Source organism: Lithobates pipiens, unplaced genomic scaffold (genome assembly GCF_037356315.1).
Source record: "Lithobates pipiens isolate NorthernLeopardFrog02 unplaced genomic scaffold, aLitPip1_a1.2 Scaffold_3, whole genome shotgun sequence".
Lineage (NCBI taxonomy): Eukaryota > Metazoa > Chordata > Amphibia > Anura > Ranidae > Lithobates > Lithobates pipiens.
The window spans coordinates 78,818,405-78,845,055 of NW_027507790.1; the positions used below are offsets into that span (position 1 = coordinate 78,818,405).

At 41.1% G+C, this 26,651-nt stretch overlaps 1 protein-coding gene across 1 annotated transcript in view; it reads right to left on the reverse strand.

The window, feature by feature from the left end:
- DNAH10 (dynein axonemal heavy chain 10) overlaps positions 1-26,651 on the reverse strand; it is a 245,701-nt gene that overhangs the window by 186,307 nt on the left and 32,743 nt on the right. Inside the window, exons 10-14 of the mRNA XM_077461854.1 lie at positions 16,363-16,557; positions 16,083-16,253; positions 11,075-11,251; positions 7,410-7,583; positions 5,558-5,727 (exon numbers count right to left, since the gene is read on the reverse strand). Of these exons, the coding sequence (XP_077317980.1) occupies positions 5,558-5,727; positions 7,410-7,583; positions 11,075-11,251; positions 16,083-16,253; positions 16,363-16,557 (887 nt within the window). The remainder of the gene's footprint in view (positions 1-5,557; positions 5,728-7,409; positions 7,584-11,074; positions 11,252-16,082; positions 16,254-16,362; positions 16,558-26,651) is intronic.

Here is a 26,651-nt window from a genome sequence, read left to right on the forward strand (position 1 = left end):
ACACAGGACTCAGGACCCATGACTCTCAGGCAAAAGCGGAGAGTTGGACAACACCTGGACTAGAGAGTTAGAACCTGGAATCCGAGAGTTTGATATTTCTCCTGAGTGGAAAACACTCTGGCGTGAGCTTTTTCAAAAAAACAGATACACAGTTCTAATGGCAATTTCTGAAGGTTTAGGATCCATCTGAACCTATTTAATGTCTGGACAGTCAAGACGAAACAGCTTGGCAAAGCCTGTACTAATTGTTTCCTCAATAGGTGGTCACGTCAAAAGAATGCAGCAGGGCTAGTATTGGGGCCAGTCCCTTGGTGAACATCTGGTATACAGACAAGACACTGAGTGGCAAGGCTACAAACTGAAAGTGCAGGGAACCCACAGCAAGTGTTGGTGCACTAGAAAAATGTGGACATACAGGTACACGTTCTTGATTTCCACATAAGCCAGAAAGTCTCCCTGTTGAAGAGAGTTGATGACAGACTTTGTGGATACCATGTGGCATTTCTGGACTCAAATGAAGATACCCAGTGTTTTGAAATCCAAGATGGGGCAGATGCCCCTTTGGGTTTGCAAACTTTGAACAGGATAGAGTAAAACCCCTGAAACTGTTCTGCCACAAACAATAGGCAAATGACACCCTGATACAAAAGCCTTGGGAGAGCTATATGGAGATCTGCTAATCTGTGTGGTGACCCAGGAAGCATGAAAAAGAGAAATCAAGGAGGGTCTGGGAGCAAAACTCTAGCTTGTAGCTCCTGGAAATTATCTTCTGCAATAGATGCAAGCTGTCCATGCATCCAAACAGGCCAACAAATGTCACCTCACTTTGAAAAGTGGGGACGCACCTTCATGTGGAGGAAAGTTTTTCTGAGGGTTTCGCAGACTTTGACCCCCAGACCTTGTGCCTGGACTGGGAGTCAAGCTTGAGGTTTGGACCTGGAGGTTGTAGGAGTGCTATAATAAAAAAGATTTTTCCTAACATCCATTGAGGGATGAGCCTTTCTGGTCTGGACCTTGGGCTTCTTTGGCTGCTCTTGCCAACAGTGTTCTTGGTAATGATTTCCAGTGTAGATCCGGAGAGATGTCGTCCCTCAAAGGCCATGTGAAGTATGTTCTTTTTAGACATAGGTTCCACAGTTCTCTGCATGTGTACCAACATAAAAATGCAGGAGATGGGAAACCTCCAGCAATCCTGTCACAATTATAGTATAAAGCAAAATTCATTTGTTCCTCACTATAGGCGTGTGCACTGGGTGTGCCGAGTGTGCCCTAATCACCCCGTGCGCATTAGCATTATCACTCTGTGTGCCGCTCGGAAGATGGGAAAGATCTTCCTCTTACCGGCTCTGCCAAAAGAGAAGTGCTTATGTACTTCTCTTTCACTGTGCTGGCAGGGAGATCAATGTGTCAAGGCCATATATATGTAGACACACGTACATGTGCACATCCTAATGCTATAGGCTGCGCACACTTATGTTCCTGACATTTTAATGTTTAAGAAAGCAACCACAGTAGTGACTAAATCCTTTCTAACAGACTGTGACCAATCAGCCAGCGTTTACCAAAGCAAAGTCACAGCTAAGACAGGATAAAGAGCAGGACCTCCCAGCAAGAACAGAGCTCTAGAGAGGGCTTCTATCTGCTTATCGTTTGGGTCCTTAACCACTTGCCGACTGCCTATCGCAGATGTACTGTGGCAGGTTGGCTCTATTGCGAGAAATTACGTACCTGTATATCATTTTGTTTGCAATAGACACTGGGGGTGCGTGCACGCTGATTGGACAGAGGGGAAGCCAATCAGCGGGTCCAGAGGCAGAACGGCGATCTGCCTATGTAAACAAGGCAGATCGGTGTTCTGACAGGAAGAAAATGGACATTGTGTGTTCCTGCGAAGTCGAGTCAGACAATCCCCCAAACAGTTAACAAGAACCCCCTAGGGACACAATTAACCCTTTGATCGCCCCTGATGTTAACCTCTTCCCTGCCAGTGTCATTAGTACAGTAACAGTGCATATTTTTTATCACTGATCACTGCAATGATGTCACTGGTTCTCAAAAAAGTGCCAAAAGTGTCAGGTGTCCGATTTGTCCACTGCAATGTCGCAATCCTGCTAAAAATTGCTGATTGCCGCCATTACTAGTAAAAAAAAAAAAAATGCCATAAAAATATCCTATAGTTTGTAGACACGATAAATTTTGCGCAAATCAATCAATATACACTTATTGGTATTTTTTACCAATAAATATGTAGCAGAAAACATATTAGTCTAAATTCATGAAAAATGTTGTTGTTTTTTTTATTGGGTATGTTTTATAGCTGAAAGTAAATAATAATGTTTATTTTTTCAAAATTGGCGCTCTTTTTTTGTTTATAGTGCAAAAAATAAGAATCGCAGAGGTGATCAAATACCACCAAAAGAAAGCTCTGTTTGTGAGCAAAAAAAAAAGGACATACATGTTATTTCAGTACAGCGTCTCATGACCACGCAATTGTCAGTTAAAATAACGCAGTGCTGAGTTGCCAAAAAATGGCCTGGTCATTAAGGGGGTAACACCTCCCGGGGCTGAAGTGGTTAAAGACAGGCTCACCCTCCACCTGAATGGTGCTTGGCTAGATCTGAATCCAGAGTGGAGGCTGACCACTTTTTAACAAGGTCCTTTTGAAATTGATACATAGCTAAGAGGGCTTTCCCACTACCGTGCCCATAGCGTCAGCGGTAAAACGCCGCTATTTTTAGCGGTGTTTTACCATCGGATTTGCAGCGCATTTCAGTCGCAGTATTGCAGCGCTGCCCCATTGATTTCAATGGGGATCATTGGTGGAGGAGCGGTAAACAACCGCTCCTTCACCGCTCCAAAGAAGCTGCTGGCAGGACTTTTCCTGACGTCCTGCCAGTGCACCACTCTGGTGTGAAAGCCTTCGGGCTTTCACATTGGAGACAATGGTGCAGCAGTTTGAGGGCGGATTGCAGGCGCTACTTCTAACGCTATAGCACCTGAAAAACGCCCTCGATGTGAAAGGGGTCTAAAAGTTGCACGGGGAAGCAAATATCTCGGCAGGGTGTTTCCAAGCTCTGTAGTGGAAGACTTGGAACAGCGGGTGCACTCGTAAAGGTTATTAAAGGGCTCTAATGGACCCAAAACTAGGACTGGCATTGGTAGAAGCAGCAGACTCATCCTCTAGTTTCAGATTAGTGTGCACCACATCAATAACAGCCAATATGGTTTCCTTTAAATTGGGAGTAATAACAGAAGACTGTGACTCATTGGAGGTAAGCTTGTTTGATAAACATTTGGGTGACTCAGAGTCTCAGTAGCTCATGGCTCAGAGGCCACTAAAGCTACAGACAGAACAAATACAGGATCTACAGATGCAGGTGCGCTTGTGGTCTCTGTGGCCAGAGTCAATAAATAATGGGGTAATTTCAGCCATAAATCTTGCGTGATTGTAGTAAAGATCTCAGACAAGATAGCAGAAGAGCCAGTCACACCCATTGGAGCTATAAAAGCTTCCAAAGATGGGATACGCTCCAGGATTAGTGGGTGTGCTGGAAGCAACACTGGAGCTGTTTCTAGAATGTAAGCTAGGGTCACTCAGCAAAGCAGAGCTGCCCTAAACACCCCCCCCCCCCCCTTTTGTGACCATTTGGCGCTTAAGCAACGCAAGGCTCGGGCATGAGCTAAGAGCTCAAGTACTTAAAGACATCCAAACAGCTGACCGCAGGTGAGGGTCAGATGGTCAGAGGTGACTGTCATCACCTTAAGCAAGAAGCAAAATCAAAACATAGATTGGAATTTTATGTGGTCCTTTGCAATGCAGGAGCACCAGTGGAGAGATGCTTTCTTAATGTTGACTAGTTGAAAAGGCAACACAGAGCATTTAGATAATGCTGGTGGAAAGCAGGAATTTCAAAGGCATTTAATGGATCCAAGGGAATACCAACAGTTCTGGACCTGAAAGGCACTCTGAGGCCAACTTGTTATTTGAATCAAGTCTGAAAAATCCCTTACACAAAGGAAATTTCCAAGGCAGCCTGAAAACATTCAGTCTAGTGGGGTCTGGACATAGCACTTCAAAAGCCAGGTTAAGGATAGCTGCAATATAAAGGTCTGAACTGAGAAAAAAATGTTAAAGAAAAACTAGAAAAATTGGGTTAGACTTTTCTCAGCAGAGCTGAAGAAAAGACTGTCATCCTCCTAGAACACTAGAAAAAAAACTAAGGAGGGGTTATCCTAGGCTGGCCGACAGTTTTTTCATTTGTCAGTGTCCAATACTAGTGTAGGTAGCAGTATAACCTAAAAGTTAGAGACATCCTATGCCTCTTTAGAGGAGGAGCAATAAATACTCATCAACTTACCCCATCTTACATGTTTCGCCCAGTAGGGGCATAATCATAGATGACATACAAGAACTGTAGGGCCAGCTGGCTGGGATAACAGATTGCGGCATTCAAGAAGTATCAGTTTTATTTGGGTTTCTGTCTACTTATTTAACTTATTTTGATGGTTTTCTTTTGGTCCGTCAAATATATAATTAAATGGATTTTTATTAGAACCGTTTGATAAATGCAAAAAACCTATTGATCTTACAAGAAATCAAATCAACAAATAACCCCCTGTGCTTTCTGCCTGTGCTGCAATCTTATCAGTTACAGTTACATTGTTTTCAGTTATCTCTGAGGACTACAGAACCCTGCCACTCGTTGTGCAAAAAATAAATAAAATACCTATTGATCCTGACAGAAATCATGTCGGCTTCTTCTGTCATTCTCTGTTTGTGCTCACCTCTTATCAGTTACATTCTGCTTAGCTATCTCTGAGGACTACAGAACATCCCATGAAGTATGTTACTGGCAGAACCACCCAGTAAAAATGGCTTTCATTACATGCTGGGTATTTAAATGGAACAAACATGGATCAACGTGCTGAATATTTTTACTGCCAACCCTACATTGAAAATACTGATCTCATCCTCTGCAGGAGCAGAAGGTAATTTGAAGAAGCACTTAGTTGGACGTCAGTTATATTCTCTTTTATTGTTGTTATTGTGCCAAGTGATTACTGCATTTTGTTTTATTTTATTTTTATCAAATGAAGTAATATGACTGCTCGTGGCCCGTACACACGATCTGAATATCGTACGACAGATCGTACGACCTTTTTCGCTTAATAGTCGCAAGTAGAAATTGAATAGGTAAATAAAGTCACGAAAATTCTCGTACGACAGAAAAAAAAAAGTGATGTCATGTGTTTTAATGTATTTGTATTGTATTTTCGGACGACAACTATACTGACTGAACGAAAATCGTACAATCTGGAATTGTACGAGGAAAATTTTGGTCCATGTCCGATCGAATAATATTGGATGAACTATCGTGATCGGCTGTCGATAGTCGTATACACACGATCAAAATTGTATGATTCTTCCTCGGACGACAGTTTTCGTACGATATTCGGATCGTGTATACGGGCCATTAGGCTATACTCCCTTTAAATGTTTCATAAACTAATATAAATAAAAACAAAATGAGGTTATAAGACAGTATATGGAGAGAACCTTAAGAACTTGTCTTCTTGTAGCGCAACATTTCTAGGTAATTCACCAACAACAAATCCTAGTTGTTCCATGTGTTTTGTTTCTGTTATTATTTCTATGAGTTCAGGGGCAAAGTTCACAGCATAGCGGACATTTTTATAATCCGTGTCAGCCTTCAGCTGGTCCACATCCTGAAAAGATATATAAAACATACAATTATTACTTTCTAGGCATAGCATAAAAAGATACAAAAAAAAAAAATACAAATAAAGAATACAAATATAGGGAACGTACATAACAAAACTGTTATTTCCAGCAGCTAGCATATCATTGACAGGCTGCCACAGGGAAGTCTACCATCCAAATCCAATCAGTTCATACTACACATTATATTTGCAGCCTGATATTTCATCCTTTGCTGGTTAACAAGCAGTTGAATCAGAATCTAGCTTTTCTCTTGCACAGTGTAGTGGAGAGAATTCCCTGTGACGGTCTGTGTCATCATACTCTCGTACAATGCAAAAAGCATGGTCATCCTCTCAAAACTAGTCTTCTCAATTGTTGTTTCATTTACAGAAGCATTTATCAATCTTTTTAACCCAGAGGAACCCTTGAAATAATTTTCATATCCCAGGGAGCCCTGGATTGGGAAAACGGCCCTTACATTAGTGATGGTTAGTGGGAAAAATGCCCCCGCCCCCTGCGGGATGGCCAGAATGACACCCGTGCAGCTATGCTGCTGATTCTGCACTGTGGCACTGGACCTAGCGCTATGCAAGCACCATCAGATGGGAGGTCACAGCTCCACAAACGCCTACCCACCTCTAGAGGAACCCTAGTTGAGAATAGCTGCTATAAAGCATGGATAATCCATTGATGGAGCATTAGGCAGGCAATAAAATGTCATTAATTTCATCTGGTTTATATTGAATGGGTGAAAATTATATTAGTGTGTGGCCTTGATGGTACCATTTAACCCAACATCTGAAGGAGCCAAGTAGAAAATTGCCAGATGAACAGCATCTGTATACAATCAGATGCAGTCACCGTTTAAGACAGCTGGTGGTAGAAGTCAGAATACAATAGCCACAGCATAACATTTGCCCATTGGTGCCGTTTAGGGTGTATAGAGAAATCTCTTAGATTATTTTGATTTAGCCCACATGACCAGCTTCACACCATCATTTGACTTTTAATGGCTTCGGCAGTTAGAATATGTAAACCCAACATTTCATATTCCTGATATATACCTGTTGAACCATGTACTTATATGAAAAAGTATCCGTTCTCTTTGTATTGCTTCCTTTGTGTGAAATACCTGGTGTTCCAGGCAGTGCTTCTGCTTTCCTAATAGAAACTGACCACACTAGGCACAGTGTGGTCAGTGTTCCGGCTGCGCTGGGAACTCTGCATGCTCAGTGTTCCAGCTATGATGGGAACTCTGCGTGCTCTCCTCCAATGATCAGACTGCTGACAATCCCCCTGCACAGCCATTCGCTGGGAAGCCTTTACACACACATGAACTTTAATGGCATCCCAGTCTTAGTCCATAGGGTTCAATAAAGACATGGATGAGTGAGTTTGGGGTGGAGGAACTTGGCTGGCCTGCACAGAGACCTGACCTCAACCCGATAGAACACCTTTGGGATGAATTAAAGCGGAGACTGCGAGCCAGTAATGATTGACCTCACAAATGCGGGTCTGGAAGAATGGTCAAACATTCCCATAGACACACTCCTAAACATTGTGGAGTAATGAAAGCAAAATAAATTAATAAAGAGTTGCCTTTAGCAGAATGTTAAATCAGATGAGATGATGAGATGACGTAGTTGCATAAGAAAAAATAACTTTATGCCAAGTGTTATCAATTTACCAGATCAGAAGAAAAGCTTGCCCGGTTATTAACATTCTGTACATTTGTGTTAATGAGCAAATTTCTTTTCAGCAATGATGGCAGAATCTGATCTGTGCTCTCTTTCCAGGCTTCATATTTCTTGTCTTCATATTCCTTCATTTTTCTGGCAACTTCCAAATATTTTGCCTTTGCCTAAAAAACAAATGCAGGATATGTGTGAAAGCAGAAAACTCAGATATAATGTTCTCTACTTGACTGGTTATTAGCCTGACCCCATTGACCAATACAGAGCTGTGTATGAACGATTATGCTGCCTACATCCCATGCATTAAATCTTATATTCAGCTGCAGATTCTGTCAATAATAGTTTTTATTCTCTCCTATGCTGCCATCCAGTGAAAATGTTTCCACTAATAGATCTTTTGTGGAGATGTTGCAAAGAAATGTATGTACAGTTAATTGTGAGTAAACCTAAGCAACTGGCAAACCCCAGTGACTATAGAGGAGGTTGAAGTGGTGAGTAGTTTTAAGTTTTAAGTCCTATAATTGTACTTTTTTTTTTAAATCAGTTACATTCACCTTTACATGGAAAAAATTAAATGTTATCTACTTAAAGTGGTAGTAAAGATGAAAAAAAAGAATTTTCCCTGCAAGGCAATGCTATAATGTGCTAGTATGCATTGCATATTAGTACTTGATGTGAAACTTACCTTAAAACGAAGCCCTACATTGGCACGCTGTTACTGCTAACAGGTCCCAGTCTTCACTTCCTTCAAGGTTTGCAGGCTCCAGTCCTTTGAATGGTTGAGCCGCGAGGACTTCACACCTGCGCATGCATGCAAGAGCTACTGTTTACAGCACAGAACTGTGAAGGATCGGCACTGGTATGCTGTTCCTTCAGAGCGCATGAGCCGGTCGCTGCTATACAAGTAAATATCTCCTAAATGGTGCACATTTAGGAGATACTTACAGTAAAGCATAAACAATAGACTTTACTACCACTTTACCATAAAATCCACTGCGGAACACAGGAATGTAGTAATTCTTGGATATTTGGATTATACTGCTGCCTTTGGGATGTTTGGAGACTGGCAAACAAAATGAGGCAGCCCTCATATAACCCCCACCTCCAAAGGTCATGCCTCAGTTTTGAGACAAAGCAGTACACATGGCCAGTAAAACAGATGAGTGGACTTCAAGAAAAAGATTTTACCGTGAGTACAAAAACATTTTATTTTTACCATCTGTCCATTGAAGGAAACAGGGATGTGGTAACTCTAATGTCCCATACACGCGGTCGGAAATTCCGACGGAAAAAGTCTGATCAGAATATGCTGTCGGAAAATCCGATCGTGTGTGGGCTCTGACTTTTTCTGTCAGAATTTCTGACGGAAAAAGTTTGAGAGCTGGATATAAAATTTTCCGACAACAAAATCCGATCGGACTTTTTCCGATCATGTGTAGAGAATTCCTACACACAAAGTGCCACGCATGCTCAGAAAAAATTTGGAGACGAAAGCTATTGGCTACTGGCCTCTATGTAGTCCCGTCGTACGTTTTGTACCTCACCTCGTTCGGAACGATCGGATTTTCCGAAAACTTTGTGCGACCGTGTGTATGTAAAACAAGTTTTGCCCAAAATCCGTCTGAAAAAATCCAATGGATTTTGTGGTCGGAATGTCCGACCGTGTGTATGGGGCATTAGACGTTTGGAACATCCAAAATAAATCTGAGGGATGGGCAGCCACCACCTAGAGTTCCAATGGATGTGAAAATTCTTAATACATGGATTATCTGAAGCAGCCTGATTAACACCTGAACAAAGGCTAGATAAAAATGGACAAAAGAAAATATGGAAATTACCACGACCAAGAAAGAACACTAAGGATTAACCTCGCATTCCAGCTCAGAACAGGTAGTAACTGCTATGGGAAATTTGCTACCAGAAAAATAGTGGACCTCAAGCAATGCAGTAGACAATGAATCATGTACAATTCAGAAAACAAGTGAAACAATAGGCCACCTGAAAAGGAAAAACATTTTAGATCAAGAGTAAAAGTGATCAGAAAAAGGGATGTTTACTGTGGTAAAGCTCACAGCCTAGGATAACTAACACTTGACTGCAGGTAAAGGATGGTTGGACAGACAAGATATGCCCAAACAAAAAGACCAATGGGAAGGCCTTTGGAGCAACATGTCTAAAAGGCCCTGAGCCTGGAACAGCAGGCTGATCCTCCAACTGCAAATTAGAACACTCTATATCAGTTAGAGTATTAAGGACACCTTGTAAAGTTGATTCATATGGAACTTGTTGAACTACAGGCATTGCAAGAGAAGTCTTAATCTGAATCAGAGATGGTAATAAGGGGTCTCAGGCACACTTATAAGAGGAGGTCCAGTATAACTGAAATCCTGTTTTGGAAGGCCCTAGGATGAGCTTTTAACACCCTGCCTCCAAATTTGAAGTGAATATTAAATGTCTTATGGACATACCAAAGGTCTCCACTTAACACTTCAGAGCTGTATTAGACTGTATTAAGGACAACCCGATAGTAATATAGGGTCACAAGATCTATGTTGTAGACATCTGGCCCTTCTGGATGAAAATAAATCACCCCCTATGAACAACATGAAAGTATGGGCTGAGGTCAACCCCTGCAGGGTGACTCCTTTCTAAACCTTAAAAAAAGGAAGAAAAAAAAAAAAAAAACATGTAGTGCACATGCAACTATCACCTAGCGATGAAGCGCTCAGTTCTCTCAGTCTTTACCGGTACCCCATTAAGATGGAGGTGGCAGGAATTTCTAAATGGAGCGCTGGTACCAGCTTTGAGGTAGCTCCCAGTGCTTAAGCCAGGCTGTTTTTTCTCAATATTTCAGCTAACATAGTATACAAATGTTTGGAAATGGCCACAATGCAGAGCCGATGCCTGAAATTGACATTCTGGGCAACCCTCAGAATTTTGGGGTCCACACACAACTTTCAAAGTCTAATATATCTTAAACCCAGGTGACTTACTGCGTGAGTCTTAAGAGACTGTCACACCAGAGTTTGTAGCATGGCTCTGGACCTGGAGAGTGTTCTGCTGCCAGCACAGTACACAGAGGTCTAAAAAAAGGGCCACAATGTAGAGCCCAGTACCTGAAGATTACATTTCAGGATAACACTGCAGTCTTCAGTCCAGCAGAGTCCAGGTATGGCTTCCAAGACTATTGTTGAGGATACACCGATCCAAAAAGCTGCTGTGTAGTGACTAGGTCTAGCAGTGCTTTTGAAGTCTTCATTGAAATCACTGAAGAAAAATACACCAGAGTAGCTTAAGTTTAGTGGAAAAAAAAGGCAATATGATGCTAAAGCCATGCTAAGCAAAAAGCATCCAAACTCCTAGGATACTAGCAAAAATGTGAGGCATGATGGTTGTAGGCTTACACGTGGTAAAGCTGAATTTTTGTTCGATTGCTAATGTCCAAACCTTCTGAAGGCTGTATACGAAAAATGTCTATGAATTACTACATTATTGTGTCCCTCAATGGACGATGAAGAAAATTGCATTTCCGTAATTGCCCAATTTTCATGGGAGATTTTAAAATTCTGAATGAAAGGTCCACTTCAGGGCACCATTATAAGAACATTCAATTTAAAAGAACCCTTCTCATTTGTGCATGTGAACATGAAAATCTTACCATCTTTCCACGCTCTGAAGATAACATCTCTTCCATTTCCAGGAATCTGATGATTGTATGCTTGATTCGGTGGAAAAGTGATCTCTCCCAGTATATAGATCCAGCCACTGGAGGATGATTTTTGTACAGAGGAGGATTATCCTGGTTTTTCACAAATAGGTTGTTTACTATATCCACCTGCAAAGCAAAATAAAAAGACCAACTCTGTGAGATAAACTATACTATAAAATTTTGTTCTCATTCGCATTTAATCAGTTGAGACAAGTAAAAAAATCCTGAAATCAAAATCAGCAAAATTAAATGGATTAAAGTATAAAAACATAAATAAAAAAATTAAAATACTCCATTTGAATACAGTATCCATGGCACAAAGAATATCAATAGCGATATCCACCTTGGTAAAAAAAAACATAAACATATACATTTATTAGCATGTTGCAATGTTTGCTGTTGTATGAAATCACCTAAAAAAAAGCACCCTAAGTGGTCAGACGAAAACCATTAGACCCATTGGTTCCAAACATATCGAGTCTAGTGACTCTATTTCATGATAGCCAATCTCAGTAATTAAAACTGTTCAAAAGGCATGAACTTTAAGCAAAGCTTTTGTCAGAGAAATACTTTTGGCAATGCAGTATATTCATTACAACATGAAAATGTTGGTAATTACATGTAAACTGCTACTAAATAAACATATACATTTTTATTATGTTAGACAAACAAAATAAAGTATAATAATGAAATGTCGTTGGAGTGTTCATTCTGCAGATATACTGTAGGTCAGGCATCACAAAATGGCAGAGTGCAGTCTGCGTCCGAAACGAGCCACTGTCCCACCCAGTCCTGCCATTTAGGAGCTGGTTCTCTCACTCAGCCATTGCCACCACTGACATCTCCACGGGCTGCCATCTGGAGGCAAGACAGTTCTGGATGAGGGCGGGAGCTGCCAGGTTAACTTTTCAATTTAAGCAGAGGGTGATTGGTTGCTTAGACACAGGGTGGTCCTAGTGACCAATCACAAGCTGATTAACAGGAAAAGCAGCTCCGGTGCTCCATTCAGAACTGTCTTGCCTCCTGATGTCAGCTCTAGACCTGCTGTGTCTTCCACCCCCAGCCCCGTGTAAGTTAGGACAGGGGAGAGGGCTATGCCACTGCTGTGAAGTATTGGGAGGAAGCCAGGGGTGACATAAGAGGGGGCTGAGAAAAGGAGCCTGAAGAAGGAGGTGGGTGATATAAAAAGGGGGGAGGGCGGAGGACAGGAATGTAAAGGAGTGGGGGGGTGATATGAAGAGGGGCTAAGGACAGAAATGTGAAGGGGGGGTGATGTGATACTGTATGCAGTGGCGGCAGGTGCTCAATTTTCTTGCGGGGCACCCCCCCCCAAGCCAGCCAGCCACCTGCCACCAAGGCCCCCCCCAGCTCGCTCAATCGCCGCTCCCCCCCACCCCACGCTCGCCACATTGCTTTGCCCCCTGCATCTCCTCCCGAGTCCCAGCGGTCGCTTCTCCTTAAGGCCAATCGGGACTTAGGACTCACAGACAATCGTATCTCAGGTCTCCCGCTCCCTGTTTGGCTGGGAGGAGAAACAGGAAGGCATTAGCGAATATTAATTTGTTAATATTAATGTTACACAACTGAGCAGGCTCCAGGCCAAGCTGATTACAGCCTCAGGCTCTAATCATGTTCTAAAAAACAAACAAACAAACATTGAAATCCATGCGTCCAGCGTCCTGCGTGTAGATTAGGGGCCTGGCGCATGGATTAGGGGGGGCGGCACCCCTGCGCCCTGCATGAGCAACTGCCACTGACTGTATGAAAGGGGGCTGAGGACTGGAATGTAAAGGAAAAGGTGGGTGATATGAAGGGGAGCTAAGACAGGAATGTGAAGGAGGAGGTGGGTGATAACAAGTGAGTGCTGAGGACAGGAATGTGAAGGGTTATATGAAGGGGCAGTGATGTGATGTGCAGGGGGAACTGAGAAGGCTGGTGTATTAATGGGCTTGTGATGTGAAGGATCTGAGGTTACGTTTACAATATTGCAACCTAAGTTGTGCGTGTAGGCAGCATATTCATTCAATGGGCTGGCTTACATGCAAAAATGCAGAAAAATAAGTTCCTGATCCTATTTTAAATTGAAGTGCTCTAGAATTTCCTGGTAGAGGGCTGTGCTGGCTTTGGACTTGATAATACACAGTGGACCAACACCACTAGATGAACTGAAAGCCACTATGAAAGCAACCTGAGCTTCCATAACAACGCAGCAGTGCCTCAGGCTGATCGGCTCCATGCCATGCCGCATTGATGCAGCAATTCATGCAAAAGAAGCCCCGACCAAATATTGAATGCATACATGGACATACTTTTCAGTAAGCCAACATTTCTGTATTAAAAATCATTTTTTTTATTGGTCTTATGTAATATTCAAATTTTCTAAGATACTGAATTTTGGGTTTTCACTAGCTGTAAGCCATAATCAAAATTAAAAGAAAGAAATTGTTGAAATATACCGCTCTGTGTGTAACGCATCTATATAAAATATATGAGCTACACTTTTTACTGATTAATTAATTAAATACATTTACGTTTTGATGATATTCTAATTTTATGAGATGCACCTGTATATCTCTATATTTACTGTATACACACACACATACACAGTATACTCTGTATATGTATATACACACACACACACACACACACACAGGGCTTTTTTTCTTAGAGAATAGATGCAGGAACTCCCCCTTTCTGAGTCACCTCTTTTCTCTGCCTCTACCCTCTCTGCCTATGAGCACCATTCCCTGGTTTCACCCCCTACCCATCTCCCAGTACTGCCTTTTGTAGAAAATACAGAACCAAGTATAATTTTGTCATTTGTATGGAATTTTTATGGAATTTGGTAATAACAAGAAAAGCACTAAAATAGATTCCCCTGCAGCCAGTAGCAATAGATCCCCCCCCCCCCCCAGCAACAATAGATTTCCCCATAAACAATGACCACCCGCAACAAAATTCCCCCCCCCAAGCAACAATAGGCTCTTGGCATCAAAACCAGATCTTTCACAGCCAGCATCAATGGACTTTATGACAGCCAACAACAATAGGCCCCTCCCTCAACAGTAGATCTCTTCCAGCAACAACTGACCCCCAGCAATATAAGACACCCCCCAGCAACAATAGATCCCCCACCAGAAACAGTAGACCTCCTCAGCAACAATAGACCCATGGCGCTGGAGGTGCCAGAACTGCGTTCCCGCTGAAAAAAAGCCTATATATATATATATATATATATATAGATATATATCTATATATATATCTATATATATCTATATATATATATAATGTGAGTTTTGTCTTCCTTTGACTAAATTTGTACCTAGTGTTTTCACTGAATTTGATAAAAACTGAATGTTGCATACTTGATGTGTGGTTGCTTTCTGAGCAGTGATAGGACATTTCTTCTTTACTTTAATGATTGGGTGCCTTTGTGACTTTACATAATATCACCGCAGGCAGTACATCTGTATCTGATGAATAAAAATTCTGACAGTCTGTCTCATTATTACGCTTTGCTTGTCTCATACAACAAAAGATGTATATGTTTATTCTGTAGCAGTTTAAATGTACTTAACAAAACTTTCAAGTTGTGATAATTATGCTGCAATGCCTGCAGCAAGTACATGATGTAAAAATTATTTTGGATTATATTCAATGTGGTGCCTTGGTACTGCCATAAACGTTAGTTAGAGTTCCTGCCTTTTGAGCAGTTTGAATCATTGAGATTGACTGTCAAGCTATAGAGTCACTACAGTAGTTATGTTTAGGACCATTGGGTCTAATGTTTTTTGTCTAACCACTTATGCCATGTACACAAGACCGGACTTTTCGATGGTCTAGGTCCGACGGTCTTCCCGACGGACTTTCGGCGGAGTTCTGACGGACTTTCCAAATTAATGGACTTGGCCACACACAATCACACCAAAGTCCGACGGATTTGAATGTAATGACGTACGACCGTACTAGAATAAGGAAGTTCATAGCCAGTAGCCAATAGCTGCCCTAGCGTCAGTTTTTGGCCGTCGAACTAGCATACAGACAAACTGATTTTTCGTCTCGAGTACATCAGAAAAATTTTAAACATGTTCTATTTCTAAAGTCCGTCAGATTTTTGGACAGCAAAGGTGCGATGGAGCCCACACATGATCGAATTGTCCAACGGATTAGTTCCATCTGACTTAATCAGTCGAAAAGTCTGGACGCGCGTACACAGCATTAGAAGCGCAATATTCGGGGTGTTTTAGGTGTTTTCAGATAATTTACCTTTTTCTAAATGAATACAATTTTCTATGTTGTTGTTGTGGTACAGCAATCATTTTTATATTATATCCCTTATATTAAAGCAATAAAGCATTGTAATTAGGTCTAACCCTTTCCTGCTCTACTTAAAATAGTTTTTTGTCTGTGCCCCCATAAGGAGTGATTTCCCAAAATTTCCAGTGTGGGTAATAGGTGAATAAGGCTTCAGATCTGTACACAAACTAATTGAGAACAATCTGATCGTCTTCAAATTGTATACCCGACAAGTATACAGATTTGTCATTTTTTTTATTAAATATATTTTTATTGAAAAGTGATCACTTTTTATGACAAAGTTAGGGGGTAGAGCAAAATACCCGTAGAAACATGTCATTGCTAATTTTGCATTACAAAAGTCTAGCCTTCGTTTTACACAATTGTCACTGTTAGGATTATCACTTAAACATTTTTTATGGAAGTCGCAACTGCTTCTCTTAAGAAGTCATACCTTCGTAAATCATGTCAGACGGATTTCATTTGCCCATCTCTGTATTTGTAGGATTGTCGGTATAGCCTTGCACAAGTGCCAAAATTATCAGCTTATTAACAGGTGTATGTGACAACTGTATAGTTAGCTAATATACACAGCACGTAGCACATATGGAAACCTTTACGGTTAAAGCAGTCATTTTTTATGGCATGGATGGTATCATACCTCTTTACAATACTGCTCCAGGATAGCGTTAAATTTCATCATCATCTGCTTGTTGATGGCTTCTCGTGACCGGATGTGTTTAAATTTTAGTAACATGTCAAAAGCGGCTTCAGCTGAACGAAGTGTTTTGAATGATTCATCAATGAAGCTGATTGCTTCACCTTCAATAGCCTGTACATAAAGGTGACATGTCAGCATCTGGTCTTGACAAAGCAGTATTTTCATGAAGTCTTATTTTAATCCAGCTAATAATGTTCTCTACAAAAGAGAATTAACATACCTGGACATCATTTTTAAAGTCATCCATAACAAGCTTCCACTGGTGAGAATTTGTGATACTGAAAGGATCAAATGTTAAGTTTTCCATTGGTTTGATAAGACCATCAACTCTACTCAAGACGTCATCTATACGCTTGGGATCTCCAGTCACTGCTTTTAGCTCTGCACCAAAAATGTTGTAGAACTCTTCTAAAACCTGTGTGTGGGAAAAGGAAAAACAATTGACCATATTTTTATATTAACATATCCTGTAGCCTCATTTATTTCTATACTGTAGTATTTGTTGGAGAGAAAACTCATGTTTTGTTCTCAGAACAAGATTGTTTTTCTAAGCATAATGCTGTAGATCATGGAGTGGACATTTGGTTCTTTCAGGCAGCTGGACTGTACATATGAATTAAGCCACCCTCAAAGTTATCCGGTTAATTCAATTAATCAAATTGCTACTTTTCCTATAATCTCTAAGATAGGGGTACCTACATGTGATGATATTGTTGCTGATTTCACATAAACCACTTTTATTATTACTATATTCTTAGAATCTGATACAACCTACTTGATGGATGTAGGGCATAAAAAATCCTCAGTCCTGTAAATATAATGTTATAACATTATTTATAGTCTCTTTTGCACCCTTATGGATGCTCATTCTTCCAAAGTATGCACAACCTCAGATACCGCTTGCTGTACTGTTGAAACACAGATGTGCAACTGGTAAAGACTTTAGAAGATTGTAAAGAGAGAGTGGTGGAGGTCCATTTTAGATAAGGCACGTCATCCCAAAGAAAATAAATTCAAAAATTGGAAGAAGAAAACGGGATTATTGCGGTGCCAAGCAATACACATATAAACCACAATAGTAAAAAAAAAAAAAAAATTTATTTTATTGCATCACAAAATAATGCAAGCACATAAAGTAGCTAAAAACAATACACTGTTTGGGGAGCAATAACCAACCACTCAAGGGCTAAGTATGGTGTACGCCCTTAGGCCCCTTTCACACATGCAAATACGGACATACATGCATCCCTATGGGATAGCGAGTGTCTGAGGATGAACACCCGCTATTGTCCGCCTCCGCTACTGTCCGATTCTGCAGACGGAGGAAAATCAGAGCGGATCAGATGAACACAGACAGACGGTCCGTGCTCATCCGATCCCCATAGAGGAGAGCGGAGAGCAGACAGGGCGGTCCCTGCACAGTGTGCGGAGACCGCCCTGTCCGCCGATCCCCGCTGAGCGAGCGGATCATCACGGGGCAGATCATTACTGATCCGCCCCATGTGAAAGGGGCCTAAAACATAATAATTAACAAGTCAGGTCTTCCCTACATGTTTCGTCAAACCAATGGCTTCGTCAGGGGAATATGCCAGAACGATGATTGAAGAAAGCTCTACAGGATAAAAATAAAAACATTGAGAAGATATACAAATTCATTATCAATACATATATTTCTACAAACAAAGATAGAAGAAAGATGCTAATGTAGTATTATGGAATGGTCTGAAACCAAATGCTCTAATCTGTGGTTTATATGTGTATTGCTTGGCAATAATCCCCTGTTTTCCTCTTCGAATCTTTGACTTTAGAAGATTGTACTTCCTAAAACATATAGTTTCCCCATTTCAGCAGCTCAGTAACAAAGTGGAAACAAAGTACAATAGTTGCTTTCATATTTCATGTAGAAAAGAGTTATGCAGTACAACAAGGCACTAGATAATTATATCAAATTGCTTACCCATTGTTGGAATCAGACAGGAATTATTATTATACATCTACACAGCTGTTTGTACAGCCGAACTCAGCCATATTGATGCCAGGCAGTTTCACATGTTTAAAAGCAAGGAATGTGACACAATTTGAATAGCAGAATGAGTTCTATTCAGCCCACCTGGAATGTACTGAACTTCAAAGATAATATGGCGCCGGCTTGTCTGCAAGAACAAAGGACAGCTGGTGGGGCGTCCGAGATCAAGCCACAAGATTGCAATCCAGTCGGAGCAGTTGCAATTCATGGGCAAACACTGCCCCCCAGAGGCCAAGTATGGCAGGACTGTTAGCCTGGGGGAGGAGACGCCCCAGAGACGCTGATTGGTCTACGGGAAAGAGTAGGATGGGCTATGGGGTGTGGTATGGCTGAGGTATGTTTAACAAAAACAGGGTTGCAACCATGAGTTCGCTCTCTTTATTCCATCATGAGGCGTAGCTGCGAAGGTCGGATAAGTATGGCTTATATTATACTTTGATTGTATGCTATGTATTATTGTAACTTCTATTGATACCTTATGCACGCTGTATTATTTCCTTGGGAAATAAATGAGATTTGATTGATCTTAGACCGTGTATTGATTTCATAGCCAAGGGTGGTAGCATTGTCATATTAACAATAACATGTGCTTGGCGTAATTGATAGATTAGCTGAACTATAGGGACTAGACAAAGGAATACATAACTGATAATATAATAGTACTAGACTGTATTGATCGGTTACTTCACCCATATTAGAATTGTGTTGTTCTGCACCGATACACAAACCATGTATTGCTTATTAAAACTGCCGGTGTCAAAATGGACCAAAACATCTTGAATTGGGGCAGTGGTGCAACTAGGATTACAAATATGCTGTCCTTTTGTTATGTTTTACTGTTTATACAGTTGATTTCACTGACCTGTTTGACAGCACTTGGGTGCAGTATGCCCTTAAAGCGTATCTAAACCCCAAAACAAAAATGTAATATATAGCAGCTTACCAATCCTTAACACTTCTTTAACACTGAGGCCATTTTCAGGCATTTTAGCGCTAGAAATAGCCTCTAAAAAGCATCTGAAAACTGCCTCCCATGCTGTGCAATGAGTGCTTTCACACTTAAGGATTGTGTTTGCGGGACGTTAGGAAATGTCCTGCAAGCAGCATCTTTGGGGTGCCCCTGCCATTGAAATGAATGGGCAGCGCTTCCAAAGCACCTTAAAAACTATTTGAAAGCGCCGCAAAATGGGACTGTCACATGACCTTAAAAAATCCACCCGCTAGCGGCTGAAAAGCACTGCAAAAACGACCGGTGCTTTAGCAGCACTGCAGTGTGAAAGGGGTCTTAATGTGGAACTACAGTAATTTCCTTTTTTTAGGCTTTTTTTTAAATGTATTTTACCTGATGCCAATAACACACTCCCTGTTTTAGGATGGAGAAGAAACGGAGACACTTTTTGATAGCAATCATCATCAATCTTGGGAAAAGGTAGTATTAGGTGGCCTAGAAAATTTAGTTACAGCAGTTACTTTTTTTTTTTCTTTTGGGATACAGGTTTTTTTTATAAATAAACAACGGATGACCATTGTAAGTAAACTTGTCAGTGTTTGTCTCAACCCTCTAACTAGATATGTGCAATTCGTTTAGGTCCAAATATAAATTCGGACAAATTTTGTGGTTTTCGGATATTAGGATGTATCCGATTTTCCAAATTAAATAGTAACAAAGTTAGTTGAAATTCGTTTAACCGCTTGCTGACCTGCATTCCAAATTTTATTTGAATTCTGTGTGAAGAATACCTGGTTGTTAAGGAGTGGGCTGGAAAGCTGTCCGATGCATCCTTAACAACCAATTACTCATTAGATGTCAGCCAGTTTCCCCACTGACAGCTGATTGTAAACAAAAGAATGCTGGCAATGAAATATGCAAATTTGCCCCCCAACCCAAATCCATACCTAGCTCTTTAGGACTGGTATGGATTTTAGCTACTTGCTTACTGGGCACCTTCCCGCCCAAGCCAATTTTTTTTGAATGACAATTGCGTGGTCATGCTACACTGTACCCAAATTAAATTTTTATCATTTTTTTCACACAAACAGAGCCTCCTTTTGGTGGAATTTAATCACTACTTGGGTTTTTATTTTTTGCTAAACAAAAAAGGACCGAAAATTTTGGAAAAAACAAAACATTTTCTATAGTTTGTTATAAAATTTTGCAAAAAAATTTCTCCTTCGTTGATGTGCGCTGATGGGGCTGTACTGATGGGCACTGATAGGCACTGATGGACACTGATAGGTGGCACTGATGAGGCAACACTGGTGGGCACTCACGAGGCTGCACTGATAGGTGGCACTGATAGGCAAAATTGAAGGGCACTGATAGCCGCCACTGAAGGGCACTGATAGGCGTCACTGATGGGTTGCATGGATGGGCACTGGTGGGTGACACAGGTAAATGAAGTCCAAGATAAAACTGCGCTTGTGAGTAACTAAACGTGTTCTGCTAGATGACACTAATAGGCAGCACCGATAGGTGTCACTGGTTGGCAGCACTGATCGGCACTGATAGATAGCACTGGTGGGCACTGTTTAGCAGTGCTGACATGCACTGGTAGGTGGCACTGGTGGGCACTGCTTAGCAGCAATGAGTCTGGAGTGTGCAGGACCTATATCCCATTAACTCCAGACAGTAATCAGCTTTTTTTTTCAGATTACTGGCTCTGTTTACATCACGCGATCAGCTGTCATTGGCTGACAGCTGATCACATGGTAAGGGGCCAGGATCAGCCCCTTACTCCGATCAGCCGATTCTCACTGACTCGCTGATCACAGAGAAGGATGCGCGCAGCCAACAGGGGGTGTGCAGGCATCACATGCATGGGAGGACATACATGGCAATTAAGGCATGGGCAGCAAGGGGTTAAGGAGAACTCCACACCAGATCCTTATCGGAGCATGCAGCCTGGCAGGCCAGAAAAGGGGGGGCATTAGCAAGCACCCCCCCACCCTCCTGAACCATACCAGGCCACAGGCCCTCAACATCTGCCCCCATCCCCCAAAGCACCTTGTCCCCATGGCTGGTGGTTGTGGGGGTTTGCGGGCAGGTGGCTTATCGGAATCTGGAAGCCCCTTTTAACCTGGGTCGATGCCCCAGTCAATAATGTCACAAGCAGGCAGGGCCACCTCCCCTTAACCATTTAAGAACCATCAGGTGGCAAAGCTGGAGTTTTTTTTCTTTCTTTCTCTGGGTCGTGGTGGTGGACGTCCTGATTGATGATGGATCTACACCGGGGGACATTTTTTCTTTAAGATTTTTTTAATAAAGGACTTGTAAAAAACTTGTGTTGTGTTTTAATTTACTTTTGACTTTTTTTTAGTGAATGAGTACAATGTACCGCAAACTCATTCACATGGGGGGGCCAGGATCTAAGGACCCCCTTGTTAAAGGGGCCTTCCAGATTCAGAAAAGCAGCACACCCCCGAAACCACCAGCCAGGATTGTGAGGAAGAGGCCCATGTCCCCATCAACATGGGGACAAGGTTCTTTGCGCTTCCTTTTAGTATAGGCGCCTGGTGGTTTAAAGAGATGTCGGTGAATTATGAAACCGGTCTGTCCCTGTATGCTAATAAAGGCCAATGTGGACTTCCTGTTGATAAGCACTATGTTTAGTTTTCTTTTATGGTGACTTAGCTGAGAGGAGGTGAAACCAAGGAGTGGAGAGAAAAAACAGGTGTCCATAATATCGGAACATTATCAAAGATCCCTATGGTGGGAAAAAGGCTCATATAGACCAGCGATTGGTCATATGCCACAGGTGAGGGCACATCTGGTGAAGTCACTACTGCAGGAATATATTCTCATCACAGAGCGGTGGACACTTATATATAGATTTTCTTTTTTGGGGGGGAACATAGGCAACTTTACAGCAGATTCACGTTTTGTTGGAATTGGTGTTTTTTAATGTTCACATCACATCAAAGGACATTGATGAACTGTTTATTTATTTTCATTTTTTGTCACAATCTTAAGTTTTTGATATAGACTTAAAGAGATAGTAAGATTGTTGATCAGCGTCACATTTTGGTTATATAGGAGCGCAGCACCACTTAGTTTTTATACTCTGAGGTGCGCGGCTCAGTATATATGATCACTGACGGGCAGGAAACCATATTTATGGGAGAGGAGGCCAATAGGGTCTCTTATGCTATAAAAACCTTGCTGTCAGTGTTTTTTTTATTTACGTTAACTACCACCTTAACATTAAAAAGTGATATTATTGGAAAATCACTTGTTAAATATGGCCAGCCTTGTTTATTAAAGTTATTTCCAACAAAAATGCCATATATTTTATTTCTACCCCATACCAGAGTAGTAGGTGTAAAAAAAAAAACAGTGCGCCAAATCTTTAAAACTAGAAAAGATCATGAAAATGTAAACCAAAAAACCTGATGATGTCAGTAGTAATTAGTTGTTTGAAATTCTTCATGAGAAATCAAAAGGCTTGGAAGGGCACCCAGTTTTAGACACAGATTGTTTCACAGTATTGCTGATTAATCAAAATCTCCCATAATAAAACTACTTTAAAAGGTTTCTTTCCATGTAAAAAAAGGGTTTGTCAAGTTTGTAACACTGTAACTGAAATGTCCTTGTGGGCTCCAGTATGGTATTAGAACTGTATAAAAGTTTAAAAACTCATAAAGCATATAAAGCATGTTCAAAACATTAAGAATGGATTAACCACACATAGGGGTCCATATATAAAATAGTAGCTGTACAAATGTATCAGCATGAAATATGTATGTTGTTAATTAATTTATGTAATACGAGTAGCTTTTACAGTTGTGTGAAAAAGTGTTTGCCCCCTTCCTCATTTCCTGTTCCTTTGCATGTTTGTCACACTTAAGTGTTTCGGAACATCAAACCAATTTAAACAATAGTCAAGGACAACACAAGTAAACACAAAATGCAATTTGTAAATGAAGGTGTTTATTATTAAAGGTGAAAAAAAATCCAAACTATCATGGCCCTGTGTGAAAAAGTGATTGCCCCCTAAACCTAATAACTGGTTGGGCCACCCTTAGCAGCAACAACTGCAACCAAGCGTTTGCGATAACGTGCAATGAGGCTTTTACAGCGTCCTGGAGGAATTTTGGCCCACTCATCTTTGCAGAATTGTCCTAATTCAGTTACATTAGAGGGTTTTCGAGCATGAACGGCCTTTTTAAGGTCATACCACAACATCTCAATAGGATTCAGGTCAGGACTTTGGCTAGGCCACTCCAAAGTCTTCATTTTGTTTTTCTTCAGCCATTCGGTGGTGGACTTGCTGGTGTGTTTAGGATCATTGTCCTGCTGCAGAACCCAAGTTGGTTTCAGCTTGAGTACACGAACAGATGGTCGGACATTCTCCTTCAGGATCTCTTGGTAGACAGCAGAATTCATAGTTCCTTTTATCACGGCAAGTCTTCCAGGTCCTGAAGCAGCAAAACAACCCCAGACCATCACACTACCACCACCATATTTTACTGTTGGTATAATGTTCTTTTTATGAAATGCAGTGTTCCTTCTACGCCAGATATACTTGGACACACACCTTCCAAAGAGTTCCACTTTTGTCTCATCGGTCCACAGAATGTTGTCCCAAAAGTCTTGGGGATCATCAAGATGTGTTGTGGAGAAATTGAGACGAGCTTTGATGTTGTTTTTGCTCAGCAGTGGTTTTCTCCTTGGAACTATGCCATGCAGGCCATTTTTGCCCAGTCTTTTCCTGATGGTGGAGGCATGAACGCTGACCTTAACTGAGGCAAGTGAGGCCTGCAGTTCCTTGGACGTTGTTGTGGGGTCTTTTGTTACCTCTTGGATGAGTCGTTGCTGCGCTCTTGGGGTAATTTTGGGCGGCCGGCCACTCCTGGGAAGGTTCACCACTGTTCCATGTCTTCGCCATTTGTGGATAATGGCTCTCACTGTGGTTCGCTGGATTCCCAAAGCTTTGGAAATGGCTTTATAACCCTTTCCAGACTGATAGATCTCAATTACTTTCTTTCTCAATTGTTCCTGAATTTCTTTGGGTCTCGGCATGATGTGTAGCTTTTAAGGATCTTCTGGTGGACCTTACTGTGTCAAGCAGCTCCTATTTAAGTGATGCCTTGATTGTGAACAGGTGTGGCAATAATCAGGCCTGGGTGTGGCTAGAGAAATTGAACTCAGGTGTGGACAACCACAGTTATAGTATGTTTTAACAAGGGGGGCAATCACTTTTTCACACAGGGCCATGATGGCTTGGATTTTTTTTCACCTTTAATAATAAACACCTTCATTTACAAATTGCATTTTGTGTTTACTTGTGTTGTCCTTGACTGTTGTTTAAATTGGTTTGATGTTCCGAAATACTTAAGTGTGACAAACATGCAAAGGAACAGGAAATGAGGAAGGGGACAAACACTTTTTCACACCACTGTATATCCTCAGCTCCATCTAGTGGACATAATAGTTTCATAGTTAGTTAGGTTGAATAAAGACACCAGTCCATCCAGTTCAACCTGAGTGAGTGTCTACAATTGTCCCTTTCCCTGTACAATTCTACACCCACATTGGTCCCTATCCTCAAGGAGCCCACAATCCACGGTCCCCATTCACATACTAGGGCCAATTTTGGACAGAAGCCAGAAGCCAATTAACCTACCTGCATGTCTTTGGATTGTGGGAGGAAACCGGAGTACCCGGAGGAAACCCACGCAGGCACAGGGAGAACATGCAAACTCCAGGCAGGTAGTGTCATGGTTGGGATTTGAACCAGTGACCTTCTTACTGCTAGGTGAGAGTGCTAACCACTACACCACTGTGCCGCCCATAATGCACTTTTTCCCTCCAGTTTAGGTTTTTCCTGGGAGAAAATGCAATATGGGCAATATGCTAGATGGCACTAACAATAATAGTATATATACACAGTTGTGCTCATAAGTTTACATACCCTGGCAGAATTTATGATTTCTTGGCCATTTTTCAGGGAATATGAATTATAAGGCAAAAACTTTTCTTTCACTCGTGGTAAGTGTTTGGCTGAAGCCATTTATTATCAATCAACTGTGTTTGCTCTTGGATCGCTGATGTTTTGGAGATGTGTGAGCTACAATTCACACAGAAAATTTGGTCAAAATTGATGGTAAGATTAATGCAGTATGTTATCAAAAATTACTGAAGGAACATTTGCATTCATCACCCAGGAAGCTGCACATGGGATGTACATGGGTTGGACATTCCAACATGACAATGATCCAAAACACAAGGCCTAGTCGACCTGTCATATTGGCTATAGCAGAATAAAGTGATGGTTCTCCTGACCTCAATAACATTGAGCCACTCTGGGGAGATCTCAGACATGCAGTTCATGCAAGACAGCCCAAGAATTTACAGGAACTGGAAGCTTTTATTGCCAAGAGGAATGGGCAGCTTTACCATCCGAGAAGATAAAGAGCCTCATCAACAAATACCACAAAAGACTCCAAGCTGTCATTGATGTTAAAGGGAGCAATACACGGTATTAAGAACTGGGGTATGTAAACTTTTAATCAGGGTACTTTGGGTAGTTTCTGTGATTATGATTGTGATTATGATTTAAAAAGAGTAAAACACAGTTGATAATAAATGGCTTCAGCCAAACACTAACCATGAGTGAAAGAAAAATGTTTGCGTTATCAATCATATTCTCTGAAAAATGGCCAAGAAATCATAAATTCTGCCAGGGTATGTAAACTTATGAACACAACTATACATATTAGAGCAAATATGGTGATCATTTGTTGTGGATGTTTGACACATTTGTACAGCATTTTATACATAGACCCCACCAATAGTGTTTCTGAACATTTAAAAATATTTCTCAATCTGAGGGATCTATAAATAACTACTATAGAGAAAGTCCACCATGACAGGAGAGAGTGGGGTAAAAGCATTAGAAGATTGTCAAGAAAAAAAATGTACTGGATTTTTAAAATGGGAACTTTACATCCGAAGGGGGTAAAGATTGACACAGACTTAAATTGCTCCTTTAGAGATGAATAGATGGTATGAGATATGACAAACTTTTTTTAATCATTTTTTTACCATCACAGATTTTGTTTTAGAAGTTTTAGTTAATTTGATCTGTTAAAAACCATATATAAGTAGCTGGTATTGTACTTTATGCATAATATACCATAGTGTCATGTGTATGGAATAACATGTTTTAGGGAAGGAGCGTTTTGTATGGTAGGTGTATATAAGTGATAACTACTTTTATGTTTGTATCCTCTGAAGAAGCCTTTTCTGATGAAACTCGGATCAGGATTTAGATGTGATACTTTAAATTGTATTCTAAATGTATCTATACACTTTGGTCTTGCAGGGAGTTACAGCTAAGGGACTTTCAGTCCATGGCCAAAGAGAAAGCCTGAAAGAGGCTATGCTACTGGGATTGTGGTTGCACGGACAGTGTATGGATGCACATATCAAGGATTCCACTGAGTAAGCCTGTAGTGAGAGAGCAATGTATTATCCAGGAGAT